The sequence below is a fragment of the Mesoplodon densirostris genome, chromosome 11 (genome assembly GCF_025265405.1).
Source record: "Mesoplodon densirostris isolate mMesDen1 chromosome 11, mMesDen1 primary haplotype, whole genome shotgun sequence".
NCBI classification, from domain to species: Eukaryota; Metazoa; Chordata; class Mammalia; order Artiodactyla; family Ziphiidae; genus Mesoplodon; species Mesoplodon densirostris.
In genome coordinates, this window is record NC_082671.1 from 102,500,588 (window position 1) to 102,525,653 (window position 25,066).

The 25,066-nt window shown below is 36.6% G+C and overlaps 1 protein-coding gene across 4 annotated transcripts in view; it reads left to right on the top strand.

Annotated features, from left to right (window-relative positions):
- OSBPL8 (oxysterol binding protein like 8) overlaps positions 1-25,066 on the top strand; it is a 159,406-nt gene that overhangs the window by 15,755 nt on the left and 118,585 nt on the right. Inside the window, exon 2 of one of the 4 annotated variants that reach the window (XM_060112295.1) lies at positions 14,467-14,567. In XM_060112295.1, coding sequence (XP_059968278.1) covers positions 14,526-14,567 — 42 coding nt within the window. In that variant the 5' untranslated portion in view covers positions 14,467-14,525. Of the gene's footprint in view, positions 1-14,466; positions 14,596-25,066 lie in introns of those variants that run through there. The other 3 variants (XM_060112296.1, XM_060112298.1, XM_060112297.1) reach the window with 3 other exon arrangements.

Below are 25,066 nucleotides of genomic sequence, written 5' to 3' on the forward strand. Positions count from 1 at the left end.
GATATTTGAGGGTAAGTCACTATGCAGGGGCAGAAAATTTAGTGGGAACTAGATAGACAAGCGACTTCTTTGAGTTTGTGTGTGTGGGAAGGGTGGGGAACAGACAGTAAACTACTGATTGTACAGTTGTACACTGTGTAATCACCATTGTGGACAGTGCTAAGAGGAGGAAATAGAGGGTGATAGAAGATTTTGCTGACCTAGTGGGTGGAGAGGGGAGCCAAGGAAGGTGACTTAAGCTGAGGGAAAAAAGAAGAATATTCTGTCAGAACATCTTGTTTAAATATTCTGGAACAGCAAGGAACTTGGCTTTTGCTAGGAATTGATTGAAAGAGTCCCCTGTGACTGGAGTGTTAAAAAAAAAAAAAAAAAGAGTGATAACAACGTGACGCAGTAGGCAAGGGCCAGGTCATGCGAGGCTTGATAGACCTTGTTAAGGATTTTGATTTTTGTCTTAAGGCGTCTTGGAAACCATTAGAATATTTTAAACAAAGGATCATGAAATGATCAAGTTTAGAATGATCACTCTGGGTGCTGTGTAAGAATGGTTTGGAGGGAACCAGGGTAGACACTGGGAGACTCATTAGGTCGTGTTGAAATTAAGGTACCTATGGCTTATCCAAGGGAGATTCCTGCAGGCCTGTGGGTCTCAAAGTGTGTCACCTGGGAACTTATTAGAAATGCAGATTCTTGGGTTCTACTGAGACCTATTAAATCAGAAGCTTTGGGGGGTGGAGCTTAGAAATATCTTTTTGAACAAGCCTTCCAGGTGATTCTGATGCTTCCTAAAGTTTTTGAACCTCTGCTGCAGGTCATTAGATATGTGGTTTTGGTGTAGGAGAAAGTTCTAGGTTGGTGATATGAATAGGGAATAACTGCATGAAGATGGTAGTTGAAGAAGCTCTAATAGAATGAAACCTTGAGAGACTTTACTGCCCAAGTCCTGTACAGAGTGAGGCGAGCTAGTGAAAGACTCAGAAAAGGATTGGTTAGAGGAACTAGAAAATCAGGAGCGTCTTTGCATAATAGCATGGGCGAAGGAAGCATTAAACTTGGCAGTGAAGGGTCTTTGTGTGAATAACTGTAGTGGGAATACAGAGGTAGGCACCAGATTTCAACGGGTTGAGAAGGAACTGGAGAGAGGAGTGAAGAAAATACAATTTACTCATTTAAGACATCCCTTACTCTTTGGACAGATATTTAAAATTCCAAAATATGGGAGAAGTAAACTAAATAACCTTGATGGGCAGCTAACCAGCATAAGATTCTATTGAGAACTGTATGGTAAACTCATTGTTTGGACCTATTGATTTTGAAACTTATAATCTACATAGAGGACTGAGCTCAAGTTTATCATTGTCTTTACCACTTTGCAAGGAATGCTGTAGTATAATAATAAACTTATGGGAGGGATGGTTAGCCTACCAAGAATGCTGGGGTTTTGTTTTTGTTTTTTAACATGATTGAAACCACTTTAGCAGTATGCATTTATATGAAAGTAATTTTTAAATTATACATACTCTTTTTCATTACAAAAGTATTAATTCATTTTCTATTACTATTATGTATTTAAAGGAAGACTTTTTTAAATTAAAAATTAAAAAAAAATTAGGGCTTCCCTGGTGGCGCAGTGGTTGAGAGTCCGCCTGCCGATGCAGGGAACACGGGTTCGTGCCCCGGTCCGGGAAGATCCCACATGCCGCGGAGCGGCTGGGCCCGTGAGCCATGGCCGCTGAGCCTGCGCGCCCGGAGCCTGTGCTCCGCAACGAGAGAGGCCACAACAGTGAGAGGCCTGCGTACCGAAAAAGAAAAAAAATTGAAGTGTAGTTGATTTACAATGTTGTGTTAGTTTCAGGTGTATAAAGGAAAATTCTTTAAATGCATTTTATAATTCAAATTCCAACTTTTAATTTCTTTAATTACCACAACTTGTTAGAATTATTGTAACATGTTAATGTTATGCTATTCTTAAGGAAGACCACATTTAATGTGAAGCCAAATTAAGATAATTTCAAGGTCAACCCCAATTACAAAGTAATGTCTTTCAAATTGTGTGTGTGTGTGTGTGCTCGCACACACGCACAAGGGAGGGGAGGGGGAGACAAGCCATTTTGAGATGCATTTTCTCAGTGAAAATTTTTTGTTTAAATTTTTTAAAAAGCAAAAACATGATTATTCCATCAACATATGCTGTGCTATAAAGTTCAACAGTACAGAAGCTGATAAAGTTAGTTTCTGCTGCCACTAGACCCCAGATAGTCCACATAGTACCAATTTGGTGTTCTTCCAGACGTTCTTCCCTTTCTTCCTCCTTCCGCCCACCCTCTCTCCCTTTCTCTCTCTCTCTTTGTGTATATATATATGTCTGTGTGTGTGTGTGTGTATATATATATATATATATATATATATATATATATATATATATATATATGTAAGTGTATGTATAACTTTTTGAAAAATAGAACTGGGATTATAATGTAATGCTGTTTTGCATTTTTTTTGCCAGTCAATACATATTACTTCTAAAAGGCTGAATCCTAGTAATTCCTCCCATTGAATTTATATTTTGTTCTTTGAACATTGAACTGAGACTTAAAGAGACTTGGGTTCTGGTCTCTTTTTGCTCCATGATCTTGGGCAAGTCACTTAATCCCTCTGTGTTTAGTTTCTTCATCTGTAAAATTTAGAGATAGTGAGTTATTGATTTGAAGGTTTCTAATAGCTCTAAAGTTTATTTAGGAATGCTAGGATTTCAAAGGGCAGACATTTCCTGGAATTTTATATAGAAAGTGATTATCTTAACCCACCTGTGAATACTTAAAGGGTTAAGTTCTTGCCCAATTAAAAACACAATAGGTGGGGGGGGGGAAGCATGTTAGAAACAAGATTCAGAAAGATGATTTCCTGTCATTTACTTGTGTTCTTAGTAGGCATACCTGCTGCTTTTAGGATAAGCACCGACCCCTAAAAAAAAAAAAAGAAGAGCTTTCTTAGAGAGCTGATTAAATTTTTGACTGCAAATTCACACCACTTTTTTTTGCAGGGTGTGGGATGTGGGTGGGTCTGTTGGGTCTTTGTTTGGTTTTGCCCATCGATTGTTCATGCTCCCAGATAAGACAACTGGGACTGCTCAGCATTCTTTAAGGAATTGTGTCACCTTCTCACATACGTGCCTTAGAAAAGCCAGGGCACTAGGGATAGGAGCCATTGGTATGAGGCCAGGAGCTGTGCTTTCTGTTCTTTAGCTTTCTACTTCGCAATTATTTGCTAAGTAAAATTTTCACAAAAAACTTGAGAAGGCAAAGCAGTCTTAGTTTGAAGAATCTCTGAGTGAAGGTGTTCGGCTTTTGAATTAGCATTGCTCTGTTCTTATTATTAATATTATGTTGATTAAAAGATGGTTTTTAGGGCCTCCCTGGTGGCGCAAGTGGTTAAGAGTCCGCCTGCCGATGCAGGGGATACGGGTTCGTGCCCCGGTCTGGGAGGATCCCATATGCCGCGGAGCGGCTGGGCCCGTGAGCCATGGCCGCTGGGCCTGCGCGTCCGGAGCCTGTGCTCCGCAACGGGAGAGGCCACAACAGTGAGAGGCTCACATACCGCAAAAAGAAAAAAAAAAAAAAAAAAAAAAAAAGATGGTTTTTATTTCCCTGCTTTCAATGTCTCAGGTTGCTGATTTTATTTCCTTTTCATTATTTTTTTAAATTGTTTTCATCTTTTTTAATCCATGGTGTTCTTTGTCCATTAAACTTTTAGGGCCTCTTTTCTTATTCCTAATCTTTAGCTTGTATTTTTCTAATATTTTCTTGTCACCTTTATAGATTTTGAACTTCTCTGCCCTTTTCATTTGATTTTTGTGCTTAAACTCTTTTTAAAAATTTAGCTATATTTTTCCAAATAGGATTTTATTAAGGTAGAGACACAAATAAGTATAAAGAAGAATAATTGAGAAAAACGAATGACTCCAACAGTGGCTTGCCCAGGGAGAGCTTTAGTTTATTTTTACTGATACATGTATTCTTTTTTCTATATACCTGGCTGCTGGGTGGTATGGTTCTAATGTGGATAGCCCCAAATATACTTCACACTCTAAGCAAGAGATTCAGGATAACTTTTTTCCCCTCCACTTATCCAATAGTAGCTCTTAGGGCTTCTCATAAGAGACTTTCTTATTCCTTTAAATTTTGAACCACTTCCTCGTAGCTTTAATCTGAGTAATGCAGATGCACCATGGGCAAATTTCCCACCTCTAAGTAAAATAAGTTTATTTACAGTGATAAAGCCTTTGAACTATACTTAAAAGGACTGCTCTCATGTTTCCTGTCATACCTTTAATTATGTTGAAGGTGTTTGATTTTAAAAGTTTCACATGAAATTAAACTATTTGTGGTGAGGTGGATGGACCTACAGTCTGTCAGACAAAGTGAAGTAAGTCAGAAAGAGAAAAACAAATACCGTATGCTAACACATATATATGGAATCTAAAAAAGAAATGGTTCTGAAGAACCTAGGGGCAGGACAGGAATAAAGATGCCGATGTAGACAATGGACTTGAGGACACAGGGAGGGGGAAGGGTAAGCTGGGACGAAGTGAGAGAGTGGCATGGACATATATACACTACCAAATGTAAACTAGATGGCTAGTGGGAAGCAGCTGCATAGCACAGGGAGATCAGCTCGGTGCTTTGTGATGACCTAGAAGGGTGGGATAGGGAGGGTGGGAGGGAGATGCAAGAGGGAGGGGATATGGGGATATATGTATACATATAGCTGATTCACTTTGTTATACAGCAGAAACTAACACAACATTGTAAAGCAATTATACTCTAAGATGTTAAAAAAATATAAAAATAAAAAGTTTCACAATCCTCATTTTAAAAACAATAAACAATCTTTAACAGTGTCAGCCTCCCAGAATCTGCTTTTCAATAATAAACACAAACAAAAAAAAACTAAAAATAGAATGACCATATGGTCCAGCAATCCCACTACTGGGCATATACCCCATAAATAAATAAATAAATAAACACAAACAAAAAACGGTGGATTTTAATTATATTTTATTGTTAATCTTATTATTAAAAACTTTGTTTTCTAATTTATATTTCTTAAAATAGGAACCTCCTTTTTTAGTGTACATATAGGAAATGCTTTGAAAAGTATTTTATAGTATAAAATACTATTATCATAAAAAGTAACTTTTAAGGAAAAAAGCATTTGTGATTCTGAATGATATAACATACCAATAATTTTTTTATGTCTTCATAGATACTTCAGCTATTACTTTGATGTATAACATATGGGCTCAAGAAAGCAAAGGTAGATAAGGTCATTCTTTATTCTCTATATGTTCTACTCTGGGCCAAGGCCTCTAACTGGATATTGCTCTGATGTAAGTGGAGCAGATAAAACCTTGTTTGTTAGCTGACTGTCACTATATAACATCCTTTCTCAGTAAGAGACTTCAGTTGATTCAGTCCTGTAGCTTTGTTGTCCTCACCATAGCTACATTGCTGCTACTTTGTTTAAAGGTCAGCATTGTTGCCCTTTAATATTACATTTCTCATTGTGCATCTCATTCTCATTCAGCATATCTGAACGTTTCTCTCATTCTGGCAACTAAATTAGCTCAAATTATTACTATTTTGGCTGTGTCTTTCCAGATACAAAGCACTGAAAAAATACTTTAATGTGTATATAAAATATAGAAAGGAATTATTCTGCCACATATGTAAAATCTTAATAAATATTTTAGTTTAAATGCCATAAGAATGCAAGCCCTGCATTCTTTTGTTAAACACTTTAAAATGTATACATGTAAAAATACTTCAAAATTATAAATACCCAAGAATCTTAATCTTGGTCACATTAGGCCTCTTAAAGTATAATTATAGCATTCTGATACCTTTTAAGTAGTATGTCGTGAGATAATTCTTGTAGTTGATAGTTCTTTGGGGAGATTTGTTTGTATTGTTTTCCAAAATAACAGTCACTTACAGAGTTCAGAGTCTGAAAAATGTGAAGGCTTTCATAATTTCAGGAGCACAATGACAGCTACACAGCAAGTCCATATGTTGCTTAGCTATAATTACATTTTAATAATTACTTTTTCTTTGGAGGAAGAACTATGGCTAACCTCCAAGAGAATGAATCTGATGATTGTAAGTATTCATATTTTCTCAACTGAAAGAACTTGTCTTTTTTATCCTATTTTAAATAGTTGAATATATTTATTTGTATCATAGCATCAAGTGCATGAAGTTTCTATCCTGGGTCCTACTGTAAAATTTAAATGAATATTTGCGTCAGATGGGAAGATTACCCTGGTTTTTTTGTTACTCCCGTATATGGACTTGCTGCCACAGGCATGCTAATTTTGCCATCTCCTACATGCGACTTGCTCCTTTCCGCCTCCATTCTTTTGCACATTACCATTCCCTCCACCTGCATCCTTTCATCCACTTCCTTTTCTGCTTTGAAAACTGGCATCTAAAATTATTTCGTCTAGAGACTCTTTACTCCATGTAACTATCACTTATTTTCTTGGTTTCACCTTAACACTTAACATGGGTAGATATAGTTTCAACTATTCTGAGCTGTGTTTCTGTGATGTACCAGGTATAGTTATTCCCATTTTACAGGTGAAATTAAATAAATTCCCTGTTATATTCCTAGTTTTAGCTATGCCATAATTTGAATGTTTTTTGTGATTTTTAAAAATATAGCTTTTTACAATGTCATTCTGCCTTTCTTTTTTTCTGTAGTCTTTCCTTTCCTGCTGTCTACAATTTAACTCACCAACAGCACTTAAATTTTTTTAAAATTCAGGTATAATTTACATAGACTAAAATACACCCATTTGAAGAATATAGTCTGCGTTTTGACAAATGTATACACCCATGTAACAACCACATTTTCATCAGTCCCCCAAATCCCTTCTGCCCTCTCCCACTAATGTCTCTTCTTCCCCACTCTCCCCCAGGCAATAACTCATCTGGGTTCTGTCCACTATAGATTTTTTGTTTGTTCTAGAATTTCACATAAATGGAATCACAGAATATATGCTCGTCTGACTTCTTCTGCTCAGCATGTCTTTAAAATTGTTTCTTTTTATTGCTAGATTGTGTTCAGTTTTATAGAATGGAATATAACACAACTTTGTTTAACCATTCACCTGTTGATAGACAATTTGACCTGTTTCTAGATTTTGGCTATTAAAAATAAGGCTGCTATGAAAAATCCATGTATAGGTCATTGAGTGGACATATTTCCATTTTTCCTCTGTAACTGTCTAGGAGTGGCTGTACCATTTTGCATTCCCACCAGCAATATATGAGTGTTCCAGTTGCCCTCCATCCTCATCAACACTTATACTGTCAGTTTAAAATTTTTTAGCCATTCTAGTTATTGTGTCGTAGTGTCTTATAGTATTTCATTTGTATTTCACTGGTGACCAGTGGTATTGAACACCTTTTCATAGGTTTATTGGTCATTGTATCTTTTTTTGGTAAATTAAAATTTTTTGTGTATTTAAAAATTGGTGTTTTCTTCTTCTTACTGACTTTTAAGACTTTTTTATATAGTCAGGATCTTAGTTCTTTGTCAGTTATATGTTTTGTGCATATTTTTTCCCAGTCTGTGCCTTGCCTTTTCATTTTCTTAACTGTTTTTGGAGAGGGGAAGCTTTTAATTTTTATGAAGTTCAGCATATCAATTTTTTCTTTCATGGTTTGTGCTTTAGGTCTCCTAAGAAATTTTTGCCCACCCCAAAGTTGTGAAGATTTTCTCTTGTGTTTTATTCTAGAAGTTTTATAGTGTTGTTTTCTATATTTAAGTCTCTGTTTCATTTTGAGTTAATTTTTATGTTTAATGTAACATTGGATTTTCTCAGCACCTTTGTTGAAAAGTAATTGAGGGGCTTCCCTGGTGGCGCAGTGGTTGAGAGTCCGCCTGCCGATGCAGGGGACATGGGTTCGTGCCCCGGTCTGGGAAGATCCCACATGCCGCGGAGCGGCTGGGCCCGTGAGCCATGGCCGCTGAGCCTGCGCGTCCGGAGCCTGCGCTCCGCAATGGGAGAGGCCACAGCAGTGGGAGGCCCGCGTACCGCAAAAAAAAAAAAAAAAAAAAAAAGTAATTGAACATGTACATGTGATCCATTTCTGGACTTCTTATTCTGTTCCATTGATATATATGTGGTATTCCAGTATCATACTCTTACTTTATTTTTGTAATTTTTAGAGGTAGTATAAATCCCCCAACCCAACATCATTTTGAAAATAAAAAAAAAAAATCTTTGCCTATTTTTTTTTTTTTTTTTTTGGCTGCATTGAGTCTTTGTTGCTGCACGTGGTCTTTCTCTAGTTGTGGTGAGCTGGGGCTACTCTTCATTGTGGGGCACGAGCTTCTTATTGCAGTGGCTGTTCTTGTTGTGGAGCACAGTCTCCAGGTGCATGGGCTTCGGTAGTTGTGGCTCACGGGCTCTAGAGCGTAGGCTCAGTAGTTGTGGTGCGTGGGCTTAGTTGCTCCTTGGCATGTGGGATCTTCCCAGACCAGGGCTCAAACCCATGTCCCCCACACTGGTAGGCGTATTCTTTTTTTTTTCTTTTTAATCTTCACTTTTATTATTTATTTATTTTTAACACCTTTATTGGAGTATAATTGCTTTACAATGCTGTGTTAGTCTCTGCTTTATAACAGAGTGAATCAGCTATACATATACATATATTCCCATGTCTCCTCCCTCTTATGTCTCCCTCCCATCCTCCCTATCTAGGTGATCACCTCTCTAGGTGATCACAAAGCACGGAGCTGATCTCCCTGTGCTATGCGGCTGCTTCCCACTAGCTATCTATTTTACATTTGGTAGTGTATATATGTCCATCCCACTTTCTCACTTCATCCCAGCTTACCCTTCCCCCTCCTCGTGTCCTCAAGTCCATTCTCTACGTCTGTGTCTTTATTCCTGTCCTGCCCCGAGGTTCTTCAGAACCTTTTTGTCTTTTTTTCAGATTCCATATATATGTGTTAGCACACGGTATTTGTTTTTCTCTTTCTGACTTCACTCTGTATGACAGACTCTAGGTCCATCCACCTCACTACAAATAACTCAATTTTGTTTCTTTTTATGGCTGAGTAATATTCCATTGTATATATGTGCCACATCTTCTTTATCCACTCATCTGTCGATAGACACTTAGGTTGCTTCCATGTCCTGGCTATTGTAAATAGAGCGGCAGGTGGATTCTTAACCACTGTGCCACCAGGGAAGTCCATCCTTACATAATTTACTCCCTTGCCCTCACTGCTTGTGTTGTGTATGTGTTGTTGATTTTTGTTTTTCATTTGTTTTTGTTAGTTTCTGCTTTCAAAGATATTGCCATAGCAGGGGCTATGTGCTTGGTATTTTCCAGGGCAGATATTGTTTGTATTATGGAAGATGTTAACTACTTTCAGCTGGCTGGAAGTAATGAGCAGTTGGGGTTCTTCCTTTGTCTCACTATCATTGACAGTAAGCAATTCTACATTCCATTGGTACATCTATATGTTTTTGTTTTTTTTTTGCGGTACGCGGGCCTCTCACTGTTGTGGCCTCTCCCGTTGCGGAGCACAGGCTCCAGATGCGCAGGCTCAGCGGCCATGGCTCACGGGCCCAGCCGCTCCACGGCATGTGGGATCTTCCTGGACTGGGGCACGAACCCGTGTCCCCTGCACTGGCAGACTCTCAACCACTGCGCCAGCAGGGAAGCCCGTACAATATATTTTAAATATTTAGTTTTTAAAAAATTGGTCAGGCCGGGTTCATTGAGGACAACACATCACTGTAGGTACTTAGAGCAAAAGGGGAATTAGATTCTTAAAACGTTTTGGAGAAGCTGGAGGTATGGAGCCTGGAAGGCTGTTCTAAGCTTTCAGATTAGTCACTGCTACTGCTGATTATGGCTGCCTGGTAGTACCAACATAGGGAACTGGCAGGGGAGCATTTGGTGATTACTGTAAAACCTCATGTCTGTTAAAGTCCAGGTGTCTACTGCATTCAGAAGAAAAATGTCCTTGTTTCTGTCTCTCTTCTGCCTTCCAAATACTGTGCAAATGCATTGCATTTGCTGAATGTAAATCACATAAATTCCAGGGGCAAAGATATTTGCAAAATGGAGTTCTCATACTTTTAGCTTTTGTGATACAGAGGATACAAAGGAGAGCACAGAAGGCAGTGAGAATGAACGATGAGATAAATATATCTATATTTATATGGACAAGATATGAATGCACACTTACATATTGTATTCGTCAGGGTTCTCCAGAGAAACAGAACCAATAGGATATACACGTATACGGAAAGAGAGAGGGAAAGAAAGAGTGGCTTTATTTTAAGGAATTGGCTCCCGTGATTGTGGGGGCTGGCAAGCCTGAAATTGCAGGGCAGGCTGCAAAGTCGTTGGGTGATGTTCACTCTCCTTGATACCCTATAACTTAAATATTTAACAGTACTTAAATACTATAATGTAAAGTCAGTGTATCTTATGTTATATGACAAGGAGATAAGAGAGGGAAGAAAACAGTTATTTGATGCATATACACAGAAACATATTCATAACAAAATTAGGAAAAAGTACTCATAACTAATTATAATTCTCATTTCTGTAACTGGTCATGTAGTGGTAGCTGGTATTTATAAATGCCTTCTTCCACTACCCATTTTGTATTCCCTTTGCCCTCAGCAAGCACCTCAGATAGCCATAGTTCTTTCTTCACCTGGTGGAGTGACCCAAACTTTTGTTTCTGAAGGGTTTGAGTCAGAAGTAGTCCTGCCTTGGTTGGGCTATTGTAGTTTTCCATTGAATATAATCCTAAGGCACGGTAGTCCTAAGAGATGCTCTTAGGGATCTCTGATAACCAGACATTTTCTTTCTTACCACCATTGTGGAATAGTAGTCCAATTTCCCCTTGGTAATTAGAATCAATTACCTAAGCCAGCACAGTAAGTTCCTTCTTTGCCTACTGATTCCAAGGCATGGGGAGCTTAAAGTGGGCAGGTGGCAGGCTTAACTTCCAGCTCAGTGGAATCACTGTTGTGTCTCCTGATGGAAGCATTCCTCCCTTTGGAACTAAGACCTCTAGACCAGCAAAGCATAAGGTCGTGGGGACAGGAAACAAAAATTTTTGCTAGTAGTGGTGTTGGGAAAGCTGGATAGCTGCATGTAAATCAATGAGGTTAGAACACATTCTCACACCATACACAAAAATAAACTCAAAATAGCTTAAAGACTTCAATGTAAGACGTGACACCATAAAACTCCCGGAAGAGAACATAGGCAAAACATTCTCTGACATAAATTGTACCAATGTTTTCTTAGGTCACTCTCCCAAGACAATAGAAATAAAAGCAAAAATAAACAACCGAGACCTAATCAAACTTGTAAGCTTTTGCATAACAAAGGAAACCATAACCAAAATGAAAAGACAACATATGGACTGGGAGAAAATATTTGTGAACAATGTGACCAACAAGGGCTTACTTTCCAAAATATACAAACAGTTCATGACAACTCAATAACAAAAAACCAACCAAATCAAAAAATGGACCGAAGACATAAATAGACGTTTCTCCAAAGAAGGCATACAGATGGCAAATAGGCACATGAGAAGATGCTCAACATCGCTAAGTATGAGAAACGCAAATCAAAAATACAATGAGGTACCACTTCACACTGGTCAGACTGGCCATCATTTAAATGTCTACAAATAACAAATGCTGGAGAGTGTGTGGAGAAAAGGGAACCCTCCTGCACAGTTGATGGGAATGTAAATTGGTGCAGCCACTATAGAAAACAGCATGGAGGTTCCTTAAAAAACTAAAAATAGAGTTGCTATATGATCCAGCAATCCCATTCCTGGGCACATATCCAGAGAAAACTCCAATTACAATTTACAACAGCCAAGACATGGAAACAATCTTAAATGTCCATTGACAGATGAATGGGTAAAGAAGATGTGGTATATATACACAATGGAACACTACTTAGCCATAAAAAAATATGAAATAATGCCATTGCAGCAACATGGATGGACCTAGAAATTATCATATTAAGTGAAGTAAGTCAGAAAAAGAAGGACAAATACTTTATGATACCACCTATATGTGGAATCTAAAATATGACACAAATGAACTTATTTATGAAACAGAAACAGACTCACAGACATAGAAAACAAACTTACAGTTACCAAAGGGAAAAGGGGGTGGGAGAGGGATAAATTAGGAGTTTGGAGTTAGCAGATACAAACTACTATATATAACATAGATAAACAACAAGGTCCTACTGTATAGCACAGGGAACTATATTCAGTATCCTGTAGTAAACCATAAGGGAAAAGAATATGTATATATATATGTATAACTGAATCACTTTGCTGTACACCAGAAACTAACACAACATTGTAAACCAACTATACTTCAATAAAAATAAACAAAAATTTTTGCTTGTGGGTCAATAAATAGTCAGTTGGTGCCACTTCCATTTCCTTCCTCTGAGTCCTAACCTGTGAATCTTGGCTATGCAAGAAACAGCACCATATATCGGACATTCAGAGCATATACAGCCTTTTGGAGGTCCTCGCCCAAGGTATTGCCATCTGGCTGGTGCTCTCACTGAGTCCTCAAAAGCCCATTCCACTGTTCTATCAAGCCAGCTGTTTCAGGATGGTATGGTAAGACTAGCGAATTCACTAGCCCATTGCCACATTTTTTTTTTTTGCTGTGAAATGAGTTCCTTGATCAGCAGCAGTGTTTTGTAGAACAATAGGAGGGATAGAGTAAGGCATTCTGTAAGTCCACGGATAGTAGTTTTGGCAGAAGCATTTTGTGCAGGGAAGGCAAATCTGTATACAGACTAAGTATCTATTTCAGTAAGAGTAAAGTACTACCTCTTCAATGATAGAAGCAGTCCAGTGTAATCAACCTGTCACCAGGTAGCTGGCTGATGACCTCAGGGAATAGTGTCATACTGGGGACTCAGTGTTGGTCTCTGCTGCTGGCAGATTTGGCACTCAGCAGTGGCAGTAGCCAGGTTGGTCTTGGTGAGTGGAGGTCCATGTTGCTGAACCCATGCATAACCTGCATCCCTACCATGGTGGCTACTTTGTTCATGAGCCCATTGGACAATGACAGGATTGGCTGGGGAAAGAGGCTGACTCGTATCGGCAGGATGGGTCATCCTGTATTTATATTTCAGTGCAGCCTTTCACACTTGCAAAGACAAGAAAATGATTTGGAACTCCAGGAAATGACTAGAAGTCTACCTATTTCTTGGTTTTAATTTTGTTAGCTGTTTTAAGGAAGAATTATTAGAGAGATTATTAGAGACTTCTGAATATATATAATTACTATAGGAGTTCATCTTGGAGGCTTTGTTAGTTTAAAAGCTCAAAAGAGGGCTTCCCTGGTGGCGCAGTGGTTGAGAGTCCGCCTGCCAATGCAGGGGACGCAGGTTCGTGCCCCGGTCCAGGAAGATCCCACATGCCGCGGAGCGGCTGGGCCCATGAGCCATGGCCGCTGAGCCTGCGCGTCTGGAGCCTGTGCTCCGCAACGGGAGAGGCCACAGCAGTGAGAGGCCCGTGTACCGAAAAAAAAAAAAAGCTCAAAAGGAAAGTGATGAAGACCTACTTCTAAGACTTTTCAAAATAAAAAGAAGTATAAAAGTAATACATGGTTCATTGTAAAAATGAAAAATTCAGAAACAAAAAGAGTATTTTATATATTATGTGCTGTCATTTTGTTTTTTCCACCTAATGTGTTGTGGTCTTCTTTCTAGCTTAGTATATACAGATATTAAGTCATTTTTAAAAATTGCAGCGTGCTCTTCAATTGTATGTATGTAGTATAATTTAAGCAAGCTCCTAATGATTGACATTAAGGCTGGTTCCAGTTTTTCTCACCTATTACTTCGTTGGATGTGTTTATTTATGTCTTTGTGCGTTTGTATAATATATTTGTGGAATAATTCCTAGCCTTGCAATTGCTGGATTAAAGCATGTATATTTTAAATTGTCCTCTCCCCAATTGTTCTGATTTATGTTCTTATCACAAAAGTGCATGAGAACATCTATTTTCCTATGTTCTCACCAACATTGGATGGTAGCACACTTTTTAGTTTTTGCCAATGTAATAATGAAAAAAATCTAATTTTATTTCCTTAGTTATAAGTAGATTCAATCATCTTTTCACATTTTGAACAGTCTCATATCTTTAACCTTGCTCTTGCTATTCCTCTTCACTTGGAATATTTTCTTTCATTTTTGCTGAACTTTTACCATTCTTCAAGGTGCATGGCAAAATCTTTTTTTTTTTCCATTATTGGATTTCCCAATAACCTCAGCCTAAAATGATTTCTCTCTCCTTATATACTGAATGCTTTATTTCCCACTTATCACAGTTTTATACCAGAGCTAATACATATGATTTTCTTCTTCTAGGATTTACAGGATGACTAAATATTAATGGAAAGAGAAGTGTAAACCTATCTTCTTTCACTATGGAGGCTGGTTTGGCAGATGGAGAACCTGACCGAACTTTGGTGAGTGGTTCAAATACAGCATAATAAGGTACTATCATCTACAGCTGGAAAGTGTTTGATGTAAGCCATCATTTTATTTTAAAAATGTATTTAAAACAAACTTAAAAAAAAGTATTTTAAAATAATACTTTAATTCCTCTGTTGATATGAAAATTACAGATAGTTTAAAGCTTGTTAAGGCATAACCCAGTTTTCTGCTATTTCTACCTTATCTCCTACCTCTTTTCCCTTGCTTTCCCAGCCATATAGTGTAAGACATACTGATGTAATAGTTTTTGTTTGTTTTCCTCAAGAAACGTTTTGCCTTACTGAAATCAAGAGGTTGTTAACAGTTAAGGAAATTAAATGCCTGTAAATCTCACATCATGTGCAGTTGTAGATAGAATGAAACAGTAAAAATAATTCAGAATTAAGAGCAGTTGCCACATATATTCTTTATATAAAAGTATAAGGATTTAATAAATATTGCTGCCTTGTGTTGTGATTGAATTGTATTCTGAAATTAAAACAAATAGGTAGGGGTACTGGTTAAGTGTACCTTATCCAATAAGTTTAAAAAAAAAATAAAAATTCACCAGTAGGGTGTGGATTAAATGATGATTTGTCACTGTACGAAAACATTTTGCTCTAGGATCATTTGATTTTCAATTCTCCTTTTTTAAAGATTCCATTAAATATTGATTTATAGATTATTAGGGATGTTTGTATTACCTAAAGTAAAGGTGCCAGTGGGTAAAATGTAGCCAGGTGATAGCTCTATGATTTGTTAGATGGTAGATTATGTGACAAATTTACATTATTGGACTAATGCAGAGGCCAACTTTTCTGTCTTTCATACTGCTATGAAGTTGAGAGTCACTACTAAATTGAGGTGTTTGTGAATTTTAATTTAGTGAATGTCCTTTGTTCAGGCTGAAATGTAGGATCAGTCTAATGATTGATAGCAAAATGCAGTTTTGTTTACTTGTGTTAACTTGGTCCCAACCTTTTTTGAATTTCTGGTTCAAACTTGTTTCTTTAATGGTCAAAGAAAAGTTAAACTTTAAAATGATAACTTGTTAATAGAGAATAAAATGGACATGAATGTAGATTGGTTTATGAAGAAGGTTATTGTAACGGCGATTTTAAATGGAAAACCGATGGTAGGTTATTTTGTTTTCACTATATATTCAGGAAAAAAGTTCAGATTAAGCCTTGTCTTGGAACATGATATTTACTTTACCATAAATATTTTCTTATTTAATGCTAATGGACTTTCTTAAGTTTTTTTAGCTAAAATATTTAAAATCTTTTGGTGGTAGTAAAAATACCAGTAATAACAACTGCCGTTTTCTAAGTGTATACTTTTTCAGACTGTCCTCACAACAGCCATTAAAGGTAGATGTTTGTTTATCCTCACTTTTAAAGATAGGGAAATAGCTTAGGGAGGTTAATTATCTCCTCTAAAAGCTCACAGTGTAAGTGATGGAACTGAGGTCTGTCCTTTGCTACTAACATGTTGACTATGTATCTGTCTTTCTGAATAGAGTTGCTTAAAATTTATTGTTACATTTTAGAGTAAATATCTAAGTAGATAGTATTAAATTCTGTATCAGAATATCTATATTGATAAAGTTTTAATCATTTTTTATTCTAAATTCTGTTGATATTGAAAGGTTAGAGCAAGTTATTTAAAAAGCAGCGAGACCATAGCCCAGGGAGATCAGCTCGGTGCTTTGTGACCACCTAGAGGGGTGGGATAGGGAGGATGGGAGAGAGGGAGACGCAAGAGGGAGGGGATATGGGGATATATGTATATGTATAGCTGATTCACTTTGTTATAAAGCAGAAATTAACACACCATTGTAAAGCAATTATACTCCAATAAAGATGTTAAAAAAAAAAAAAGCAACGAGAGCGGTTTTCTTCTTGTTGTTCATTAAGCTTCTTCTGTGAAATATTGTAGCTCATTTTAGAGACAATAATACCAAAAATTGAACTACTGAAATATTCTGTATTTGAAACTAATCTTGAGGTCCACCTTTGAGTTATCTATTTATAAAATATCACCTTTGAACTGCATGGCCTAAAAGCTAGTTACTGTTTAGATCTAGGAGAGGTGGATAAGAACATGGGCTCCATAGACATTTGGCTGTGTGTTAAAATCTGAGCTCCGTCACTTAGTCGTATGACCTGCATAATTAATTAAGTTCTCAGGGTTTCCAGTTTTCCTCATCTATTAAATAAAGATAATAGTAATATCTACCTCCCAGAGTTGTTGAGTTTTATTTGAGATAATATGTCTATAAAATGCCTATTACACATCTGTGCACATTGTAAATATCCAATAAGTAAAAGCCACTATTGTTATTGTTAATATAATTATTAACATTCAGCCTTCTCTCCAAAAAGATAAAGTTAAGAGGCAGGAGAAGCAATAAAACACATTTAAAAAAGCCCGACACTGTTGGGTAATTTTGGCTTTACACTTTCTCTGAATATCATTTTTGCTACCTAAAATATTGAGGCAGATACGCTACTTCAATACAAAATGTATAAGCAAGAATACTCATCCTTCTTCCTTGAGAGGGACAATATGATCTAGTGAAGCCAGAACGTTCTTTGAGAATAGAAAGCAGTGTGTCAGTATGCGGTAGCAGTGTTGTAGAAAATCCGATTGCAGGCACTAGTGTTTAGAATTTATTAGTAAGCTTGTTTGGGATGCAGTCTTTGTGCAAAGTGCTGTGCCCAGTGAAGGGGATGCTAAGAGACATACAGTAGGGTGTGTCTGAATTATGTTTATGTTTGAGAAGACTACAGAGAGGGATGGATAGATAAGGCAATCATAGCATTTAATAAGTGTTAAATGAGGAACATAAACAAGGCATCGTTATACAAGTTGTGACAATTGGGCGGTTGTTATACACTGGGGTAGTTAGAGAAGCTTTCTTAAGAGAACACAAACTCTGAATAGCATAGGTAATAGGGATCATAAGATTGAGAATGAGCAAGGAGAGCATTCTAAGAAGGGAGGATGGCAAGAGGCAAGGCTAAATAGGGAATTAATTGTTCAGGGTTTATTTAGGGGAAAATGAGTAGAAAAATTGATGAAGGTAGATCGGAAGGGAATGTTGTTTACAAGAATAATGATCAACTTGGCAGATAGAGACCAAACTTAGGGAAGGCTTTGAGTGCCAGACCAGGGATTTTGAACTTGATTCTGTAGACAGTGGTCTGTCATTGAATATTTTTATAAAAGTGGACAAGATGAATCTGGAAGCAGGATATAAGGTGATTTAGAGGAGTGAGAGAGAAAGATATTAATTAAGAGACTACTATGGTAGTCTTGGTGTGAGGTAGTGGAAGCTTGGACTCAATTGACTTTAGGTCCATTTATTCAGTTTTCTTCTTTTATATGAGATTATGCTTTCTATTTTTAAAAAAATTCATTTGCTCATTTATTATTCCAGTTGTGTTTAGTTCTATTTTTGTGGTAGTGTTTTTTGTCTTAGGTAGTAAATACTGAAAAATATGAATTGAATTTTTATACTGTACTTATATACTTCAGAACACAAGTGTACATTTAATATATGTCTTATAATATATGTCTTAAAAAACTGTGTAAAAGTCCAGAACTCATATCACTTTGGAAATTAACCACTAAGAAATCCTTTAAGTGTAGGGGTCAAATTTTTATTGATAGGTTGAGGTAAACTAAATAAGTGAAATATACCTTTAGATTAAAAAAAATTGAATATGTTCCTTACCTTAAGGAAAGTCATATCTTTTGAATATCTTATAAATTATTTCTGTTACCAGAGGAATCTACTTTATGAGGTCTATTAGAGGTCAAAATCTTTTGTTGTATTAAAAATTGATTATATAACTGACTTTTTAGGAGAATAAAATTTTTTTAAATACGTATAAATCTTTATAGTATTATAAGGGACTCTTAATTGAGGAACTCTTGCTTAAGATTATAATTTAAATTGGGTACTTCGAATCAGATGCTTTCTGAAATGGAAGGAACTGCAAAGGTTATTTAGTTTAGTAATTCTCAGAATGTAGTAAATGAGTATCTTCTTGATGGGCCTAGAGATGACCCAACTTCCTGAAACTTTGATTTTTACTTACTTACTAAGTGAATTTTTCATGATTACTGTGATTTAGTGCTCGTCAAGTAAAATTGGTATATTATTAGAGTTTACTGAGAGCTTTAAATCATATTCTAAGAAGTATGGCTACTATATATAGCATTTGACAACATCATACAGCTTGTGTATTTAGGCATGTAAATTAATACAATTGCCTAATTTTTGGTAACATCAAGTATTATTTTTTCAGCGGGTCACAGATTTTAAATGTTGCTATTTTTATTCTCTTGTTTAAATATAGTTGACCCTTGAATGATTAGTGGGAGTGGGGTGGGGTAGAGTCTCTGACCCTCGATGCAGAGCTGTGGTTCCTCGATATCTGCAATTCAGCCAACCACTGATCTGTATATAGCACTGTAGTATTTACTGTTGAAAAATATCCACCTATAAGTGGACCTGTGCAGTTCAGACCCTCATTGTTAAAGGGTTAACTGTACTATTAGTTTAGCTTCATCTTTATCATTATTGACTTAGTATATTGTATGTTTTTAGTGATAGCATATTTATAAGGACAGTATTTTTGGTGTACAGTTTCTCAATAACTGACCTTTAAGACATTTATGCATTCAAGTTCAATGATAAATTATCTATATGCCAATTACTAATCCTCTTAAAGTATTCTTACACAATGGCACTTGGTTGTTCTTATTAGATACCCCTTCCCCACCCTAAAGTGGGAATGGATGGAGAAGGGCTGTGAAGTTTCTTATCTCATCTATTATAAATGGGTCAACAATTTTGGTACATATGCTCATCTGACATTTGAATATCCTTTGAGACCTGCCTGCTAAGTGTTTGGCTAATGCTGTATACTTCAGGATTGCCTAGTAGAGGCCTTTTCATCTTTAACAAAGATTATTCTACCAGCAGAGCCTTTTTCAAACCTCTGAGTCCTGTGACTACTTTTTCCCTTAGTCTTTGTGGGAAACTTAGAGATCATTTAGTCTAACAATCTGCCTAATGTAAGGATTCTACCTACAGTATCCCCTGACAGCAGGTCATCCAGCCTCAGTATGAACACATGTAGTTTATAGGTAACTCATTTTCTCAAAAGGCAGCTCAAGTCATTATACTTGAACTAAGATAGACTTTTCTATTAAATTTTACCATTGGTCAGTATGCTAGTTTCCTTGTTGCTACAAGTTACTACAAATTTAGTGGCTTAAAACAACAGAAATTTATTATCTTACAGTTCTGGATATCAAAAGTCTAAAAGCAAGGTGTTGTGTTCATTCTGGAGGCTCTTATGGGAGAATTCATTCCTTTTTATCAGTGTCTGGAGGTTGCAATCTTTCATTGGCTCATGGCTACTTGGTCCTATTACTTCAACCTCTGGCTTTTGTTGTCACATCTACTGCTCACTCATCTTCTTGTTTCCTTCTTTTTTTTTTTTTCTTGCGGTACGCGGGCCTCTCACTGTTGTGGCCTCTCCCGTTGCGGAGCACAGGCTCCGGACGCGCAGGCCCAGCGGCCATGGCTCACGGGCCCAGGAGCTCCGCGGCATGTGGGATCTTCCCGGACCGGGGCACGAACCCGTGTCCCCTGCATCGGCAGGCGGACTCTCAACCACTGCGCCCCCAGGGAAGCCCCTTGTTTCCTTCTTATAAGGGCCCTTGTGATTACTTTGGGCCCACTCAGATAATTCGGAATAACTGCCCTGTCTCAAGATTTTTAACTTAATCACATCTGCAGAGTCCCTTGTATCAAGTAAGGTAACATTCACAGGTTCCAGGATCTTTGGGAGGCCATTATTCTGCCTACCACAGTCATTGTACTAACCTCTGGTGCATCCCAGTCTAGAGAAGTGGGTCCTATTGCCAAATAATCCAAAATTGGGTAGTCTTCTAGGGCAACTCACCTGGGGAGTTGCCAGTCAGATTAAGGTCCTAAATTATGTAAATTCTTAGGTTGCAGAGACCTTCTTATGTAAAATAATAAAATAACTAGAAATTTTAGTTACCAATTTATTACCTACATACTTATTGTCTTTTATATTAAAAAACTTCATCTTCCTGATAGCTGCTTGCTAACTGTAACAGTTTACATTAATTACACATTCAAGAATGTTAATAAATATCTTTATTACAGTCTTTATTATATAAAATTTCAAATATATTTTTTATAAATAAGATGAACTAGTATAATGAATTCTCATGTACCCATCACCATCTTCAGCATTATCAACTCAGGTCAGTCTTGTTTCATGTATACTCCTGCCTTCCCAACCCATATTTTTTTGAGAAAATCCCATATACATCATTTTCTTCATAAGTGTTTCAGTATATCTCTCTAAAATATAAAGACTTTTCTTTAAAACTTTAACCATAAATATCATTATTACTCTAAAAATGAGGAATTCGTTAATGTAGTCAAATAACTAGATTGCTTAAACGTCCCTAATTGTCTTGTAAATCTCTTTTTATTGTCTTTGTGTTGGACTTGGCTCCTAAGTCACTTAAGTCTTTTTTAATCTTTTAAGTCTCTCCTGTATCTTTTTTTTTTTTTTTTTTTTTTTTTGCGGTACGCGGGCCTCTCACTGTTGTGGCCTCTCCCTTTGCGGAGCACAGGCTCCGGATGCACAGGCTCAGCGGCCATGGCTCACGGGCCCAGCCGCTCCGCAGGGCACGAGCCCGCGTCCCCTGCATCGGCCGGCGGACTCTCAACCACTGCGCCACCAGGGAAGCCCTCTCCTGTATCTATTTTTGATTTTTCCTTTTCAATTTTTAATTTTCCTTTTTCAATTTATTGAGGAAATAAGGTAGTTTGTCCTATAGCGTTTCCCACAATCTGGATTTGCCCCCATGGTGATTGTTTAATGTGTTCTTCAGTTACTTATATTTCTTGCAAATTGGTCAGTAGGCAGTTCTAATCTGAGACTTGCTCAGATTCAGGTTCAATTTTTTATGACAAGAATACTTCATTGATGGTGTTCTGTATTACCATCAGGAGGCACATAATGTCTGATTGTCTCTGTTCTTGTGATAATAGCGGCCATTGATGATCGTTGCTTAGATCTGTTAATTCAGTAGGAGTATAAATTAACAGCAGTACTTAAATATTTGTAATGTTTGAACTTCCCAAGTGGGAAAATATCACTCAGTATTTCCTATTATTTGAGCACTTAGATTCTTATTGTATCTTCTTCTTTTTTTTTTTTGTACTTGTTAAAAGTTGTTCTTGATTCTATTAGAGCCTTGAATAATATAATGTAAACATTTTGCAGGTATATAATGGGACTCTTTAATAAGTTTGGGGAGCTAAATTAGAGAAAGGGTTAGCTTTGAAAAGTAAAAGAAACAGCCAGTGGTCTGCACATTATATCAGTAGAATTCCAAGCCAGAAATCTTTTGTATTTCCATTATGCTTGGGGCGTTTCGGAGTGTGTTCCCAGGACTATGGAACTCAAGGTCTTTTCAGAGAATCTGTGAGGTCGAAATTATTTTCGTAGTAATACCGTGGTACTTGATGTTATTTGCTTTGTTTCTCATTCTTTCGTGAACATACAGTGCACTTTGCCCAAGACTGTATGTGCTGTGATTATGCCATTGCTCTGCTGGCTAATGGAGTGTATGCTTGTATATTCTTGTGTTTTCAAATTTTCTTAGTTTAATTTTTTCCTAAGCAGTGTTTTTTTTTTAAATTTAAATAAACTTCATTTTTTGGAAGAGTTTTACAGAAATATTGTGAACAATTTTTAGGTTTACAGAAAAATTCTGAACATAGTACAGAGTTCTGTGTAGCTTGTACCCACTTTCCCCTATTATTAACATATTAGTATGGTACATTTGATACAATTAATGAATCCATATTGATACATTATTAACTGAAGTCCATACTTTGTCTCAGATTTCCTTAGTTTTTACCTAATGTCCTTTTTCTATTCCAGAATCCCATCAGGGTAGCACTTTACATTTAGTCATCACATCTCCTTAAGGCCCTCTTGGCAGTTGTAATTTCTTTCTTTTTTTTTTTTTAAATGATAAAATTCAACATTTATTCACAACAGAAATTCTTGGAAAAATAGGAATAGAGGTGAACTTCCTCACATGATAAAATAATCTATAAAAAACCTACTATTAACTTTATTTTATTTTTTTAATTAATTAAATTAATTAATTTTAAATTAAATTTTAAATTTTTATTGGAGTATAGTTGCTTTACAATGTTGTGTTAGTTTCTACTGTACAGCAAAGTGAATCAGCTATACATATACATACATCCCCTCTTTTTTGGATTTTCTTCCAATTTAGGTCACCACAGTGCATTAAGTAGAGTTCCCTGTGCTATACAATATGTTCTCATTAGTTGTCTATTTTATACATAGTATCACTAGTGTATATGTGTCAATCCCAATCTCCCAATTCCTCCCACCACCCCCTCCCCCTTGGTATCCATATATTTGTTCTCTACGTCTGTGTCTCTATTTTTGCTTTGCAAATAAGATCATCTAAAACATTTTTCTAGATTCCACATATATGCACTAATATACAATATATTTTTTTCTCTTTCTGACTTACTTCACTCTATGACACTCTCTAGGTCCACCTGCATCTCTACAAATGACCCAATTTCGTTCATTTTTATGGCTGAGTAACATTCCATTGTATATATGTACCACATCTTCTTTATCCATTCCTCTGTTGATGGACATTTAGGTTGCTTCCATGTCCTGGCTATTGTAAATAGTGCTGCTATGAACATTGGGGTGCATGTGTCTTTTTGAATTATGGTTTTCTCTGGGTATATGCCCAGTAGTGGGATTGCTAGTTCTATTTTTAGTTTTTTAAGGAACCTCCATACTGTTCTCCATAGTGGTTGTATCAATTTACATTCCCACCAACAGTGCAAGAGGGTTCCTTTTTCTCCACACCCTCTCCAGCATTTGTTGTTTGTAGATTTTCTGATGATGCCCATTCTAACTGGTGTGAGGTGATACCTCATTGTAGTTTTGATTTGCATTTCTCTAATAATTAGTGAGCATCTTTTTATGTGTTTGTTGGCCATCTGTATGTCTTCTTTGGAGAAATGTCTATTTAGGTCTTCTGCCCATTTTTTGATTGGATTGTTTGTTTTTTGATATTGAGCTGCATGAGCTGCTTGTATATTTTGGAGATTAATCCTTTGTCAGTTGTTTTGTTGCAAATATTATCTCCCATTCTGAGGGTTGTCTTTGCATCATGGTTTCCTTTGCTGTGCAAAAGCTTCTGTGGTTCATTAGGTCCCATTTGTTTATGTTTGTTTTCATTACTCTAGTAGGTGGGTCAAAAAAGAGCTTGCTGCGATTTATGTCAAAGAGTGTTCTGCCTATGTTTTTCCTCTAAGAGTTTTAGGGCAGTTATAATTTCTTAAGACTTGTTTTTGATGACCTTGACAGTTTTGAGGAGTTCTGGTCAGATATTTTGCAGTGTCCCTCAACTGGAATTTGTCTGATGTTTTTCTCATGATTAGACTGGGTTTTTGGGAGGAGACCACAAAGGTAAAATGCCATTTCATCACATTATTATGGAAAAGTATACACTATCAACATGACTTACCACTTTTGATGTTGATTGTGATCACCTGACAAAGATAGTGAATTTCTCACTTTTAATTTCTAATTCAGCAAATATCAATAAATATAATCCACATAAGCAACAACTCTTTGGAGTCTTTGGTACTTTCTAGGAGTGGAAAGGGGTCTGGAGACCCAAAGTTTGAGAATTGTTCATTTAAACATTCAGTAACTAACACTTTAAAGACAAATAATTGACAACTACGTGATGTGAAAACAGGGACCCAGTAGTTGATTGGGTGTGTTGGAGATGCAGGGGGAGTTGAGGTTGGAAGGAAGAATTATGATAGAGCCTTTAGGAATGAGGGAGTGATGATCGAGATAAAATTTGCCTATTTCATAATTGTACCTAGCATTCAGACATGATCTATATCAAGGAGTTTTTTTGTTTGTTTTTGTTTCTTTTTTCATTTTTATATTTAAGAAATATTGGTTGAATGCTTATGTATTTTGTTTTATTAGATTTATTATTTTATCTGATTCATATCATCTGCAAATAATAGTTATTTTTTTTCTTTTCAATCCTTATACAACTGAGCCTGTGGTTTTGTGTAGGTATGTCTAGAGGTGAGAGGTGGAGGGTGAGAGGTGGAGGAGTTTTTAAAGCCTTTTATATTTTTCCAGAAATTTATCCATTTTGTGGAGGTTTCAAAATTATTTAAGATTTAATATTTTTTATTTAAAAAATTATCTGTTTGGGTTTCCTATTTTGTGAATATAGCACTTTTGCTTCTTTCATCTCTCTTAACTTCTATATTTTGCAACTTTTCCTTTCTTTGTGCCTTTTTGTTGAATTCCTTTACCACTCCTCTGAC